We start from the raw sequence: 15,843 nt of genomic DNA, 5'->3' as shown, positions 1-15,843 counted from the left end.
CTAACACTGACTGCCATTAGAGATCCCAGAGTTCCTGATTGAAGAGATGAGTCTGCAGAGTTCACACGCACACACACACACACACACACACACACACACACACACACACACACACACACACACACACACACACACAGACACACACACACAAGCTAGGGGTGCGTATGTTTGTGTCTGAATACATACATAGTAGTAAAGACATGATACACATGTACAAAATTGAGAAGACGGGGCAACACGAGTGTAAAACTCTCTCCCCGTAACGTTCAAATAGTAATCATACAACCCCTCACCCTATCCCAGACACACGCATACGCACATATAGAGAAAAGAGAAAAGTGAAGTGATTCTCGGCGCCAAGGACAACAAAGAGGGAAAAGCTATCCTTAGCGTATGAATGAAATAGGCAGTACCTTATGGCTCGTAGGTTGTACAGAATATGGCTGATGTGAAGACTATGAGTGAAGTCATAGAGAAAATGCAGAAATACGAAGGTCTTAAATGGAGGGAAACTGATACAGTAGTTGAATTAGTACCACAGTCAACTTCTCAGATCCAGAGGAAGTGATCCCCCATTACTGGCTTGGAATACAACAATCTAGGTAAAGTTAAAAGCTCATGGGCAAGGCAGAGGAAGAACTGAATGTACGCAATGTCGGAGGATCTCATATTATGAAGTGAAAGAGCATTTGGAAAGTTATTTTCACAGGGAATGACAATGAAAGATAGCAAAGCATGAGAAGAAAATCATAAGACTTGAAAGGAAGTCGACAGATCGAAGAGACTCGTAGCGTCAAAGGCAGGAGGAGCCCGAATGTTAAAGATGGGTTGTAAAACAAGTCTTCCGAAAAAGTGCGAGCGAGTGACATTGTCGGAGACAAGTTGTGAGGGGTCGAAACAAAGGAGGAAAAAATCACAAGTACGCCATCCTTTACTGTAAAGACTGATATGATAGTGAATGATGTCAGACGAGATACTTGGAGCTGCCAGTTAAAAATAATGGCTGAATACGTCAGAGTAAGGAAGAGCTAAAAGAATGATGTTCTCTAACACAGATGATGGTAGACCTGAAGAAATGACCAGCAAATAGCTTAACTCAAACACTTTTAAATTGATAAAACAAGAAATAATGAGAAGACGATCAGAAATGATATTCTGGCAGTGAAAAACATTGATTGGCTTGGAAATTAGGACAATGGGTCAGAGAAAATTCTTGATTCTTTTTCTCTTTTTGAATAATGAATCTAGTTTTTTAGTTCACCCGCGTCCGGTCCTTCGCTTCCCCAACACCTCGTATAACATTTTTCATGATTTACAGTTGTGTTTGCTTGTGACCAGGAGTGTTTTTGAAATACAAGAAAATACGGCTACTAGGACAAATAAAAATAAAACTCAAAGCTAAATGAGGTAGTACTGACGTGGGAAAAAGCTTCTTTTGCTATTGGTGTCTTAAGCACTGAAATAAGTCACCGTAGTGAATGCTAAAACTATAAGTACAATCAAAAGTTATTTAGACAAATATTTTACAAAATCAAGTGCACTCTGCGAAAAACGCCAGAAATAAACTGTATAAACGACAGCGGTAACGGGTACACTAGAAGGGTAATGTGCAGCAGTGGGGAGTCGGTGATAGCTTTAAAAAAAAAAAAAAAGAAAAGAAAAGAGCAGAACGGAATTACATTTTCTTGTCAACTTTTTCTTTTCTTTTACCACACAATCCAGTCGTGAGCTAATCAGACTTGTTATTTGTCTTTCTCTTGTAAATTCTCTTGTAAAAATTTGCCTCGAAGTGTCAACTCCTCAGCTCGACTCCTCCTGGCTTTACGATAGTTTGTAATTCTTAAAAGCTGCAATACCAGAGCGATGTAGCTTTTTAGGAGAATTTGAAAATCTGACAAATACAAGAAGGGACGAATTACAAAGGTTACCTTTATAATGAGGGTTACATAGCATACCGAGGAAAGCAAATCTTACTTCAAAACGTGAAAAATATGGGAGAGTCTACATTAAAAGAAAAAAAAATAAACAAAGAACAGGGGCAGCTAATTATCCAGATGGCAAGAAGGTGGGTGGACAAGTTATGCAGAGAGGAAAACACTAGCACCATCTGTGATAATGGGTCAAAGACTCAAAACATCAGGAGATTAATGTTAGAATGCTAGACACAAAACGGATGAATGGCGCACGGCAGAAATTTGTAGCTTAGACACTGAGGAGAGAAAAATAGCTTAGATGTTATGAAAGTTACTGAAATGTAAAAAAAAAAAAAAAAAAAAGAAATGCCAAGCATGTAGACTTACATGCAGTCTTTTTCAAAAGTTACAAGAGAATACGAAAGAAAGAAAGTGGGAAGGATGTCATTCCTTCCCCAAAGAGAAAGCCTGGATTTCCGCTAGGTAGCACAAGCTAATGACCCAATCAATCACTATTCGACAAGACTTATTAATTGCTTTAATAAAGCACAGTTTTCCAAGACGGTATAGTGTGCCTGGGCAAAGCCTAAGAAAGAATAAGGAAGCTGCAATTATATTTCAGCACTTCGTGGTCGGCCTACTCAGTCACTTAATACCACATGTCTCTTACTCTATCATTCCTTATATGATCATTCCGCCCACACTCGACATTTCACTTCCAACACGTTCAAGATCATGTAAGGGGCGGCAAGACCAGCCCTATAGTGTGATGGAAAGGTCCTCATAATGGGGAACTGTAACTACAAAGAAATAGATTGGTTAGGCGTGAAGCCGCACGAAGGAAATGAGACTTGGAAGTGTATATTTTTTAGGTGTACAAGAAGACTTCCTTATGCACCATGGCAGGGAACTCAACAGAGTCAAAATCAACAACTCACCATCAGTACAGGATATCATCTTGACTTACGACAGACTGGAAATGGAAATCATCACTATTGGTGCACCACTTCATATTACTGATTATGCAGTCGAGAGCCTGAGGTTCATGAGGAGGTACTAGAGGAAGAACAGGAGATACAAGGGTGGCAAATAATATAATCTGAGTTGATTGGGAAGGTTCAGTTAGTCAACGAACAGGGAGTTATAAGAGGTAGAAGAAAGGAGATGGGAACAGATGTCAAAACCTGTTCTGATAAGCGGAATCGAAAGACCAAGACAAATATATATATATGTACGATTAAGATGATGATGAAAGCACGACAGTCGTGTAGTGTTTGAGAGGAATGCTTTGGCAAGGAAGGAATAGGACAGAGTATGAGGAGAGGAGCAGAATATGAACAAAGCATTGAGAAACATGAAACTATTCCATGAATTTATCAGAGACAAGTTGTCAATCAGAGAACAGTTACTCATCTAAAAGGACTCGCAGGGAAGCACTGTTGAAGTGACAGGTTAAAGATGTATCAATACGAATACTAAAGTTCAAAACGCTATAATTACTGAAGATGTATAGACTCCCGAACGTTACGTGGCCGTGGGGGAGTGGGACCATGGTAAGCAACGAAATTAGCGGATTACTTATCATTAATTTATAACAGAACCAGACCCATGTAAGAACATTGCCTCAACAGTATCATGCCTTACAAACTCATAGAACTTTCTGAAACTGTTAACAGGCCATTAAAGATGTTTTTAAAGGTACATAGGTAAGGCATGAATAACCGAGGGAGTGGAAGAGAACAAATGTAAGTTTATCCTTAAGAAACGAAAGATAGCCTTTGTTATGAGAAGAGGATGAGTCGTGCCTATATGTGTTTACGGATGATGCCGAGCTTTTCAGAGAAACAGAGTGTATTAGACACTGTAAAAACATATAAGACGACCTGGACTGACTATAGCACTGGTTGCATGAAAGACTAATGAAATCTAATTACGATGAATGAGAAATTATGAAGTTCTGGAACAGTGAAGGCAAATCAGAGTATGACTACCATCATGGAAGAAGCACCTAGAAAAATTCACATCACTGGTCACAGAAAAATTATGTTAGAAGGACAGCCAACATTGCCTCAAGGAAGCACCAGATATGGGAGACCGAAATCAGAATATGCATCACGATCCTTTCAGCTGGCATGAAGACTTCATCAGATGTAAGCTTGTATTTGTTTTTTATGATAAGCAAGACGACGTCTATGTCTAGGGAAAAATATACGGTTTGATGTATTTAATTGATCTGTGCTGACTAATATGGTATGCCAGTTTAATGTAGTATCAAGCTTCTCTTGATCACTGATGTTCATCTGCTCCCAAATTACTATTATGGATATCTACCAACAGCTGATATGTAGCACATTTTTGTTTGCTTGAAATCTAGCAGCGATATCTGCTTTGGAAACATGGTGAGTTGCTGTTATACGTTCCCTGAGGATGATCTGAGGAATCCAGCTCTTGCTATATGTTTTGCCAGCAACTTCGTATGTGATAGCGTTCAAATTTTGTCTTCTCCCTTTTCTATGGTACTTTCATTTATGATTAGGTTTGTGATTGTCGTGAACAAGGTACGTCTGATGGCTAGACATTAGTGAATTATTCATCCAAGCAGATATATCCAGTTTTTCAACATCAGTACCTTACCACGCTATAATTGCTGTTTATCAACTTCTCATCAGGGAAGCGCGGTGTAACAACTGGTTACCATGTTATCTGCCACAGTTTCAAGTCGCTGTCAGAAGCACGGGCAGCCACTAGACCCTCAAGCTGGTGAGGATTTCGGAAGATCTATCTATGCATGTCGGGAGTGGTATGTCGGCTGCAGATGTTGAGAGCGGAGAGAACTACAGTGAATTCGTACGCGTCTGTTGCACCCGTCTAATGACGCTCTGTGCTAGACTCTGCTATGGCCATTAACCTTCCAAATAGCGTTTGACGTTCTCTGAGATCACTAACTTGTGTTCTTCGTTATCAAAGTGATCATCGTGTCGTTGTTATCGTGGGATTGTTTCAAGTTTCCTTCTAGCTTCATCATACGTCCTGTAGCCTAGCCCCTACAACTGCAATATGTCTCTAAAATTTTCTCTAAGATGTGCATTAGTGTGTGTTACGAGATAACACTGTGTCATTGCCCTGTACCGTGAACCGGTGTAGCTGTATCTTACGACTTCACATTGTCTTGTGTCAGGTGAACATCAATGCTGGTAAGTCTTTTCCATATGATTATTTACGGCAGCTAGCATCCTTTTGCAAGATATTAAAATTAAAGCTTATTCACTTCTCGTTATCCCATAGTCCTAAGTTGCACCAACATTTTTTTGGCACCCGCAGCTTAATTGGAACGCTTGACCATCCTTTAGAACATACCACTAGAGAGTGTTGCTTCAGTGCTTTCCAGGGAGAGATAATGTATATTTACAGACTACAAAGTCAGGAGACGCCCAGATGTTTGAGTAGGATGAATACCTTGCCTGAACGCTGGGTATGGGTCACAGACGAAGTCTTCTGTAGTTTTTCATTACCATGACGTAAAGCTTTATGACGATCAAATCTTGCTTTAAGTCTAACAGGAGAATCTTCTTTGTAGCTCTGTCCCATGGCCCTTCTCACTGCCTGGCCGTCGCTGGTAAAATATCGCAATTCCTTTGATAAGAATAAAAAGGCAGAACATGGGCTGGTGCTTGATCTAATAGAAACATGATATTGAAAAATCACTTGATGTTGATGGCTTGTCATGCAACAAAGGCCTTCCCCTCTCTTGTGGATATATATGATGCTCCCTTCAAAGAATTTGCATAGCGCTGCTTTACATGTTGAATCTTTATGCATTAGTGACATTAGCATAGCATTCACGATGCAAGCGGAGCAAAATCCCTTTTCATCCTCTTAGCTGACAACGCTCCCTTCCTGTGGTCTTGGAGATACAGCAAAATATGTAGCCTTTTATGCTACCTTCTTTCGTTATAGTTTAACTGCTAATCACTTTAGTTTCTTTATGTAAGCCTTTCAGCAGGTGCTTGGCCTATGTTATCGACGCTCACAGCTCAGATCAAAAGTACATCAGTTAACCCTAGGTTGCTTCAAACTCACTCTTGTTTCATATGTACCTTTATGCACCTATCTTCGTCAGCGTAAAGGTAGGGAAGTAAATATCAGAAAACGGATACACCAATGTAAGATCGTACTCTTTTGAATAAAGGTCTGTCATCTACCAGTACCTGTACATCACAAATAAATACCTTGCACACTTTTAGTATTCTCGTTATCAGAAAACTTCCACCTCTGTTGCCAGTGTCTGAGAGAAATACAGTGACGTTTCATCTTATCTCTGTTTCAACACCATCTTCGTAGGGTTTGTGGCCTTTGCAAGGGCAAATAAAATCACCTGAATTGTTAAAGTCACTTTTACATATTCATCTTTAAGGAGGTCAGTTTTAGACAGCATCCAACCAGTGATGAAGTGTTCCTCAGAACCATCTTACACCCTCCGGGTCTGTAGGCTGTACACAGCTGCCGCTCTGGGAAGCACTACTCTTCCGACTTAGAAATGTTGAAGATTTGCCTGGAACCATCTTACACCTTCCGTTTCAGGATTGTTAATCTTATCTTCTGTCTCATTAAAACTAAAGTACTGATGTATGCTTTATAACTTTTCTCTGCATACCCCGGACATCTGTCCTATTCTTCCTATCTCCTGCCTACAACGCTTTTTCTCATCCGATCCTTCTCCTCGCTCAATGAGAATTTGTGCGGGATTGGAGCCTTGTACGTAAAGATGGTCATAACAGAAGCCATATCAGAATAGACGTGTTAAAACTACGCTCTTTTGTTTTACTGTCTTGATAAATACAATATCCATAATCAAAAATGTGTACATATACGAAAGTTGTGTTGACAGTACATAGAGATTTGATAACGTAAATATATGATGAACTTGGTTACAGAAAACATCTTTTGTTCCTGTATTTGTTAGACAGTGGAAGGAAATCAACAGGGAAACTGTAGTCCAAACAGAATTAAAGAAACTGACTACCATATTTGAACTGGTTACGTGAATTTCAGACAAACGGCTAAATGACAAAAATGTCAATACGAAATATATTCGTCCGGATTCGTCCTGGGTACTATATGACACTTTTTCAACATCATGATAAGAAATGGGCAATTATGTGACTAGAAGCCGTGCCAGGCCGTCATCAAACGAGGACTCGTGTAAGAGCCCGTGTAAGGCCGTCGCAAGACAAGGTTCCATGTAAGGCCGTCGTAAGACAAGGGGCCATGTGAGGCCGTCGTAAGACAAGGGTCCATATAAGGCCATCGCAAGACAAGGACCCATGTAAGGCCGTCTTAAGACAAGGTTCCTTGTGAGGCCGTCGTAAGACAAGGGTCCATATAAGGCCATCGCAAGACAAGGACCCATGTAAGGCCGTCTTAAGACAAGGTTCCATGTAAGGCCGTCGTAAGACAAGGGTCCATATAAGGCCATCGCAAGACAAGGACTCATGGTAAGGCCGTCTTGAGACAAGGACTCGGGTCAGGGAGAGACCTAGCGAATTCAACAACAGATCCAAAATCACTGGAGACAGACGCGTCACATTCCATTACTCATTTTTTTCACTCCTGAACTATCCTCTATATGGCTGCATTTCAAGAACTCTCAAAAGAAGTTGCTGAAGAATGTTTCTGAGCGCTGTGTATGATTGTACCACGACGTATGTCCATGAGAGAAAAAATCATCATAGTTTACAGTAAAATTGGCTACAATCTGCTCATTTTACCAAATGACAGGATTTCTACTTCCTTTTAACCTATTCATTTTCCTTTCTTCTCTTGTTATCATTCTATCTCTTTATCCTTTTTTCAAAATTATATGAAATGTTTGGCATCGATAGGGAGCTTTATCCATGGCCGAAACCTGAGATACAAAGAATGAAAGATAGTTAAGTAGATACGGAAATGAGAGCACTGTAGGTTTCTGCACTATTCTTCTGGTGTAAGGCTGTCCTGGCTGACGGTACACGAGGGAGCAATGTGGCCAGCATTTCGTCCTCCGGCCTCTGGTTCCCCCGCCATAGCCACCGAGTAGGGAGTAATGTGGTCAGCATTACGATCGCTCATCTATGGTTCCCCGTCATGGTCACCAAGGCAAACATCAGTGGGTCTCAAACTTCGTGGTTGTAGAGAAGTTTGAGACCCACTGATATTGTAATGAACGATGTGGTGCGAGAACTGTATAGTTTTGCACTCAGATTCTACCGTTGCTCCTAATAGACTCTGTTGAATCTCTGTTGTCATCTGCCTTCCCATTCAGAAAAAATGATTAAATAAATAAAAACAGGGAATGAAGCATAACTGAACAGTGATACTTTCAGGATATAAGGTGAAAATTATGTCTTAATGATGGGTCAGGAAAACAGAAGGTAAGGAGATCCAAAGATGAGCAAAAATTCCGAAATATATTTCTGGTCCACAAAATACAATGTAACTCGCCAATACCTTTTCCCTTTAGATGCTTCCGTAAATTTGTTAACAGCACATTGCTACTTAGGAGATGGAAAAATGAAGCAAAGAAAACATTTAGATATCGGGTCTGAATATCAATAGGATGAGAGGTATGCGTTGGATAAGAATTGGAACGATGTGGTGTATGGGGGGAGGCGACGCGGGTCATAGATGTGGATAGCAAAATCTATTTTTCGGTACGTTTAAACTTACGTGAGATCCAGACTGGGTGGGGATGTATACGGATAAGACTGGTTCGCCTGTTCCTGACGTAATCTTGCAATCAGGTAATATGTAGATAAAAATTTTCATATTCTATCATTTTGTTTAGAAATTTGAGGTACCTACTCGATGATTAAATATTGCAGGATTCTTTTATGAAACTTTTATTAGCTTTAAAGCTATGTAAAGAGCATCTATATGCATACATGTGCATATTTTGATTTTCAGGCTCACGCGGTAGTTTCAGTTTTCTAAAAAGGGACATTTTTCCATGAGACACAGCTATACCTGAGCTTTGATAATCTAGCCTGAAAATCAAATCACATGCAAGAGTTACGCAGGAACATATATATCATTTAAAAAAATGTAATCCGCACGTAGCGAGATAGCGCTAGGAAAAGACAACAAAGGCCACATTCGTTCACACTCATTCTCTAGCTGTCATGTGTAATGTACCGAAACCATAGCTCCAATTCCGCAACCAGGCCCCACAAAACTTTTCATGATTTACCCTAAACGCTTCACATGCCCTGGTTCAATTCATTGACTGCACGTCGACCCCGGTATACCACATCGTTCCAATTCACTCTATTCCTTGCACGCCTTTCCCCCTCCTGTATGTTCAGGCCGCGATTGCTCAAAATCTTTTTCCCTCGATCCTTCCACCTCCAATTTGGTCTCCCACTTCTCCTCGTTCCCTCCACCTCTGACACATATATCTTCTTTGTCAATCTTTCCTCACTCATTCTCTCCATGTGACCAAACCACTTCAATACACCCTCTTCTGCTCTCTCAACCACACTCTTTTTATTACCACACATCGCTCTTACCCTTTCTTTACTTACTCGATCAAACCGCCTTACACCGCATATTGTCCTCAAACATTTCATTTCCAGCACATCGGTAAAATGCTATCAGCTGGCTATGTGCGCCTGTTGGGAAATAACTGGTATAGACCCCGTTGCTCACCATTGTGAGACGAAGGGTATTCGAGTACTTAGTATTCGAATAGTTGTTTCCTATTAGCCAGGCCCATAGCCTAACGGTTAGCATTCCTGCCTTTTGCACAGGGGTCCCGGGTTCGATCCTGGCTGTTGGAGGTTTGTATGTTCTATGAAGGTGCGCGTTTCTATGCACTTTATTCAGTCAACAACACTCTTTTCATGACCACACTTCTATTTCAACCTTGCATTAATTACTTGATCAAACCACTTAACGCCACGTACTGCCCTCGGACACATCATTTCAAACACATACACCCTCCTTCGCACAGCCTTATCTATAGTCCATGCCTCGCATCTATATCATATTGTTGGTACTACTATACCTTTAGGCATACTCATCTTTGCCCTCGCAGATAACAGGACCTCTTTCCACACATTTTTCAGCTCCTCCAGAACCTTGGCCCCCTCACCCACCCAAGACTCACTTCCGCTTCCATGGCTCCATTCGCTGCCGTGTCCGCTCACATGTATCTAAAACACTTCGCTTCCTCTAATTTTCCTCCATTCACACTCACATCCCAGCTAACCTGTCCCTCAACCCTGCTGAACCTAATAAGCTTATTATTCACATTTACTCTCAACATCCTCTTTTCACACGCTCATTTAAACTCATTCACCAGCCTCTGCAGTTTCTCACTTAAATTCTTTCATCAGTGCTGTATCATCGGTGAACAGCAACTGACTCAATCCTCAGGCCCTTACATCCTCTTACAGACTGCAAACTCATCCGTTTCTCTAAGACTCTTCCATTTACTTCCCTCACCACCCCATCTATAAACAAACAACCCTGGTGACATCACGCACCCCTGCTGTAGACCAACCTTCACTTGAAACTATTCACACTCCACTCTTCCTACTCTTTCACAAGCCTTTTACCTCTAACTTTATTCCCAATACTAGTACTATCATCCTTTACACTTCAGCTTTGTTTCACTTCGATCCAGAACATCCAGGTTTCTTTCTTCAACCATACAACCTATCTCTTCTCTCTTCACATCTTGGTTACATCCAAACACATTGAGACACCCCAGCCTGAGCCTTCAAGGAGGATGAGCACTCTGCTTGGCTCCATCTTCTGTTTCGTCTTTTAAAAATTGAAATAAAAGAAGGAGAGAGTTTCCAACCCCCCCTTCCCCACCCCTTCCCTCCACCTCCTCTGTTTAGTCGTCTTCTACAACACACACAGAATACAGGAAATACAGAGGTAGAATTCTTTCTCCCTACCTCAGGGGACACACACACACACACGTGAGATGAACGCAGTGCAGTATAGCTGGTAGGATATATTTATTCGATATTGAAGATACGATCATAAACTCCAATGGTCGAGTGTTTAACCGAGAGTAAAAAGTGTTACCAAATGAATGGAAATATACTGTGCGATTTTTCTTTAAGGAAAAAAAGGATCAATGGAAGTAGTAATAAGAATATTCAGTCCTATAACAAATGATGCAAAATTATATAAAGAGGCAGTGACTAGTATGTTTGTGACTTTACGTGACTGGGTAGGGAGATGATGCAAAAACGAAGTGTAACATCTAGTTTTGTGTGGTCAGTTGCCATGCGAATATAACCTCTTCCGGCTCTGAATACCGCCACTGATATATTTACTCATGTCACTCATCTACTATTCTGAATAATGAATGAGTCATGTGAAAAGTGTGTGAAGCGAGAAAGAACAGCAGAAAAATCTTATGAGTATAAACAATTTGTGAAAAAATGGTGAAATTACTGGTGTATTGTGTTCGATGAACAATATGGTAAAGATATTGTTGCGTTGAGTGACAGTTACTGGCATTTGTGCAATATAACCTTTAGGAATATATTCAGTGACAAAATATTACGTGATTACCCCAAAAAAGTAAAATATAGGGATAAAATACCGGAAAGTCTCGTCACTCGTGACTGATGGCTATCACCTGTCGGCCAGGGGAAGGTAATATATTTACTTATTCATCAACTTATTTCATCTAGGTTTAGTAAAGTGAAAAGGTATATACATGGTTATCGACAGCTGCATTTACTAAGAATAGCAACTTTTGAAGTTTGCAAAGACGCAAGTTATTATCTATTGAATTAAATCATAAAAGGTGTCGTATTTTAAGTAATAACTATGATGGCTGCGTCATATTACAAGTTATAACTATAATGACAAAAATTGGATCGTTCCTGCCATTGGGGGAAGGAGACCCATGGACACCTGCAACCCCTTCTTTACCACGGAACTAACAGTTAAAAGTGCTGGGGATCATGAAGTGGGGAAGGGAATCACTTACTTAGAAAAAAAATTGACCTAATCGAGTGACTCATTCTTTGTGAGTAGTAGATTTTGATGCCCGCGATTTTCGATCGACATCATATTGGAGGTGGGGCCACCGCAACACTTAATAAAGTGTAGTATAAAACATTAACAGTGGGGAGGCAAGGGACTCGGTGAGTTGCAAGAGGTTGTAGTAAGCGGATCATGAATGTGAAGGACCAAGGATATATCATGAGTAACAGTGAGGGCAGTGAAGGTGACTGACTCTTCAGTGAAACGGCAGTTTTTCCAAGAATATTTCACAGATATACTGCTCTATAAGGAATTATTTTGGCTGGCCCTTCAATTTTTTTGATAATATCGCTATTACTGCACAACCTGTCCCTACGCCCCATGCCTTGAAAGCAGAGCCTATAAAATGTTATTTGCATTCTGTCTCAATTCATTTGATTTTGATTTAGTTAATCAGTTTCAGTGATTAATTACTTCAGATTTGCACGCAATGAAGATTTAAAGAAAGCAACTTTTGTCTGGTCTCTTCCCGTCTTGTGGTATCCTGCATCAAATTACCTCTTCAAAGCATTTTCTTCTAACTTATTAGCCTGCCTGAAATCTTACTTTCACTACTAAGGGCACTTTACATCAGAAGTCTGCCTTTCCTCACGTAGTTCAGTGGCTGAGCGGACTGCAGTCGACCTCTATCTTGCCAAGTCATGAAACTTTTAGTTTCACTTATGTATACTTTGAATCGCATTCAGTGCAACCACAAAGATTTTGATTCACCAAGAGATGGCATAAGCATATCCTCTTGATGACAACTACAATAGATTGTAGGGTATTTTCTCCAAAGTATTGAAGGACTGGAGAAGGTATTCATTGCTCAAGGTCCCTCCATTGTGGTTGCCGCGATTTGATGTTAGCATGTTTGACAACAATAGAAACTTTTTTTTTCATTTCATTAGTGGGAAGGGTGTATATACAGGGCGAAGAATAATGTATGTAAGTATTATGTAGTGGATCGGTGTTAGAAAGGATCTTGAGACACAATTCCATGTACAGGAAATAATTGGGAAAAAAGATGAAGCTGCTTAATTCGTATCCCGCGCTTTTGGAAAGGAAGTTATGATTTAAGTGATCAATGAAAATTGGATGGAAACTTTTAGTTTTCTAAAGGACTACTAGAATTTCCTAAGAGCGAACGCGGTCGTTTTGGGCAGCTAGAATGGAACGCTATCAGTGGTGATAATTATAGCTGTCTCCAAAACTGTTAAGAATGTGTGCGGTAGATGGAAATGTATCTGGACCACCATGCAGAGAGGGTGTAGGAATCGAACATGATGGCATACGAGAGATCGCTTGGATTTCCAAAAAGTGTGGGGGAACTTGAAAGTGTAAGAAATTTCTAAAATAGAAGATTGTAGGTTTGAGTTGTAGTTCAGGTTCACGTGACTAGATATAAAAGTTCGTATATGTATCTTATTTTTGACTGCAGGGATGATATTTAGAAAGGAAATTTCGGAGTGGATTTACTAAAAAGTTCTGGAAGTACGGTGATGAAGAGAAAATCTGAAAAAATAGAAGTGGGAGGGTAGTAGATACTAAGACAACTTAGGAGTTCCATTCTCGGTCCGTCAATATGTTGCGGCATTTGAGGAACACGTTGCTTATATAGGAGTCTGGCAACCGTCATTAAATTCCCTGTGTTCTGATTGGCTACCTTTGGCGGGCTATGGTTCTTAAACTGGCTGGAGATTTGATGATTATGTATTTGTCTTTGTTGCCTGTAAGGGTCTCGCTGCAAAACATTACTTGATATATGTTCTTCCATCTCCCATAACCTGAATACGATAAGCATAAGTGTGAACATCTGACTATGATTTTCAACTAATACTGATATCACTAAAATTTTCATTGTTTACAACACAATGTTTGTGAAGCGATATCAGATGTTGAGGTCAACCCTGAATAGTTAGCCCGCAGCGTTCTCTTTGTCAGTTATCAAAAACAGTCGATAGTTTATTTGCTAAAGTTTTCCACCAAATATATTTCAGAATGCCAGAACAAATACAATTAAATATCACTTTAATAAAACACTGTAATGATTGATGATTATTCGTCACTTCATTTACTTGACAAAAAAACACAACACTAAGATGCTCGTTTGACTATACAATGTGAATATGTAAACATGGCTGACGACAATAATTCTTACGAATTGCATGAAAGTGTATTTAACGGTGACATACGAAGGGTATCTGCTCTAATACGAACATATGATGTTGCGAAAAAGGATAAGCATGGTAAGATTCACGATAACTCGATAAGTACGACTTACAAATATCAAAGTAGAGCAATGTCTAGTGTGTCATCATTCTTACTTGACATAAGACATGATATTCTATGTGCTAAAGTGCATAAAGTGTATATGTTATTGACAACTAAGTCAGTGCCAATATATTTGTATAAACTCTGTAACGATGCTCAAAGGAAGCGTGTCTGTTCATGCATAATTGTATTGTAGTTCACTAAAATGTACTCTTCATCTTTATGAACGCAAAATTTATTCAAGATTGTATGTGACATTAGTCAGAGCTAATGCTTAATTTTACAAGTTTATTCTAGTGGCAAATAGTGTGATAAAAAGTATACCAACACTAGGAATTAACTTTGCATGCAACTACTTATGATAATGTTAAAGTTTTACCTTATGGACGCAGTGGTTTCATCTACAAATACCTATAAAGTCACGATGATGGATTTTTTGCATTTAGCAGAATATTATTAGGAAAAGTCCCTATTTAGGGACTGCTTAGAAATTATGTATGGATTTGAAAGAAGTTCAAAAATTAACTCTTTTTAATTTGTAAAAGTGAAATAGATTGGGGAATCATGAGCTAGAACATTGTGTTTTTCATAGAAATGATGATTAAATGAGTGAGGAAGTCTTTTATGATCAAGGGAAATGGGGGGGGGGGGCAAAGGTAAGTGAAATTACTAGGAATCAACATGACCCTTGAAAACCTCACCTACAGGCTGGAATTTACCTTGATTTTCAACATCATGATAGTGATATACCAATAGTTTTGTAATCTTCCCCACTGCCCTATCGGTTGCAGGCTTTGGAAGAAAATGAACACAATCATTGAAAGTAGTAAATATTATCAAACAACCTCTCTGGCAGTTGAATGAAGTTATCACACTATCAATGTACTTTTCAAATAACAATAGAAATAAGGTAAATTTATGGTGAAATGGGAAATCAGGTAAGGTTTTCATAGGTTTTATTGTTAAACTTTTACACAGCATTATCCCTTACCATCATAGTCCTTCTCACTCGAACATATATTATTTTAGGATAAACAATGTTTTAAACATCTTCTGCTATGTATCATGTAATAAATACATTGGTATCATGAATGTGTCTTCCAAACATATAAGTTATTTCTATGATGCCTATAATCTGGAGCTTTACCCTCTGCAGTAACTGCAGAAATGAACCTGAAAGAAGTTTTGCTATTCTGGAGTAAGTTTAATGAAAGTGGGTAAGTGTAGATGTGGGAAATGTGAGATTAAAGTATAAGAAAAAAGTGAATTGTTAACATTCTTTGTGTCATTTTAATTGTAGCTTTGTTGACAATGTATAGAGAAAAAGCTGTTGAAGTTATAAAGATGTCAGAAAGTATCTATAGAAGGAAAATTGTGATTATTAAGATGCCATTAGGTATCTGTTTTGATGTGTGACAGATGATTCTTAAAATTCATTCAGTTTTTTTTTTCTTTTACCAACAAGTTGGCACCGTAGGGTCAAATTGTAATATGCTTTGTTTTTTTCCTTCATTTCTTCTTTATTAGCTACTATATTAGTACAGTCCTCTAAAAGAATATCTCTCTAAGGCTTTTAGATACAGACAATTAGAGCATTATTCTTTATATAAAATGATACTCACCTCAG

At 39.3% G+C, this 15,843-nt stretch overlaps 1 protein-coding gene across 2 annotated transcripts in view; it reads left to right on the top strand.

The window, feature by feature from the left end:
* Positions 1–15,843, top strand: part of LOC139749871 (ankyrin repeat domain-containing protein 13C) — a 257,041-nt gene that overhangs the window by 63,533 nt on the left and 177,665 nt on the right. The window contains exon 1 of one of the 2 annotated variants that reach the window (XM_071664226.1): positions 14,041–14,191. The exons of the other annotated variant lie outside the window; for it this stretch is intronic. Within the exon in view, the coding sequence (XP_071520327.1) occupies positions 14,080–14,191 (112 nt within the window). The 5' untranslated portion in view covers positions 14,041–14,079. Of the gene's footprint in view, positions 1–14,040; positions 14,192–15,843 lie in introns of those variants that run through there. 2 annotated transcript variants of the gene reach the window in all.

The sequence above is a fragment of the Panulirus ornatus genome, chromosome 8 (assembly GCF_036320965.1).
Source record: "Panulirus ornatus isolate Po-2019 chromosome 8, ASM3632096v1, whole genome shotgun sequence".
Classification (NCBI taxonomy): Eukaryota; Metazoa; Arthropoda; class Malacostraca; order Decapoda; family Palinuridae; genus Panulirus; species Panulirus ornatus.
The sequence above is the reverse complement of the archived record's forward strand: the minus strand, read 5'-3'. Positions and strand labels throughout refer to the sequence as shown.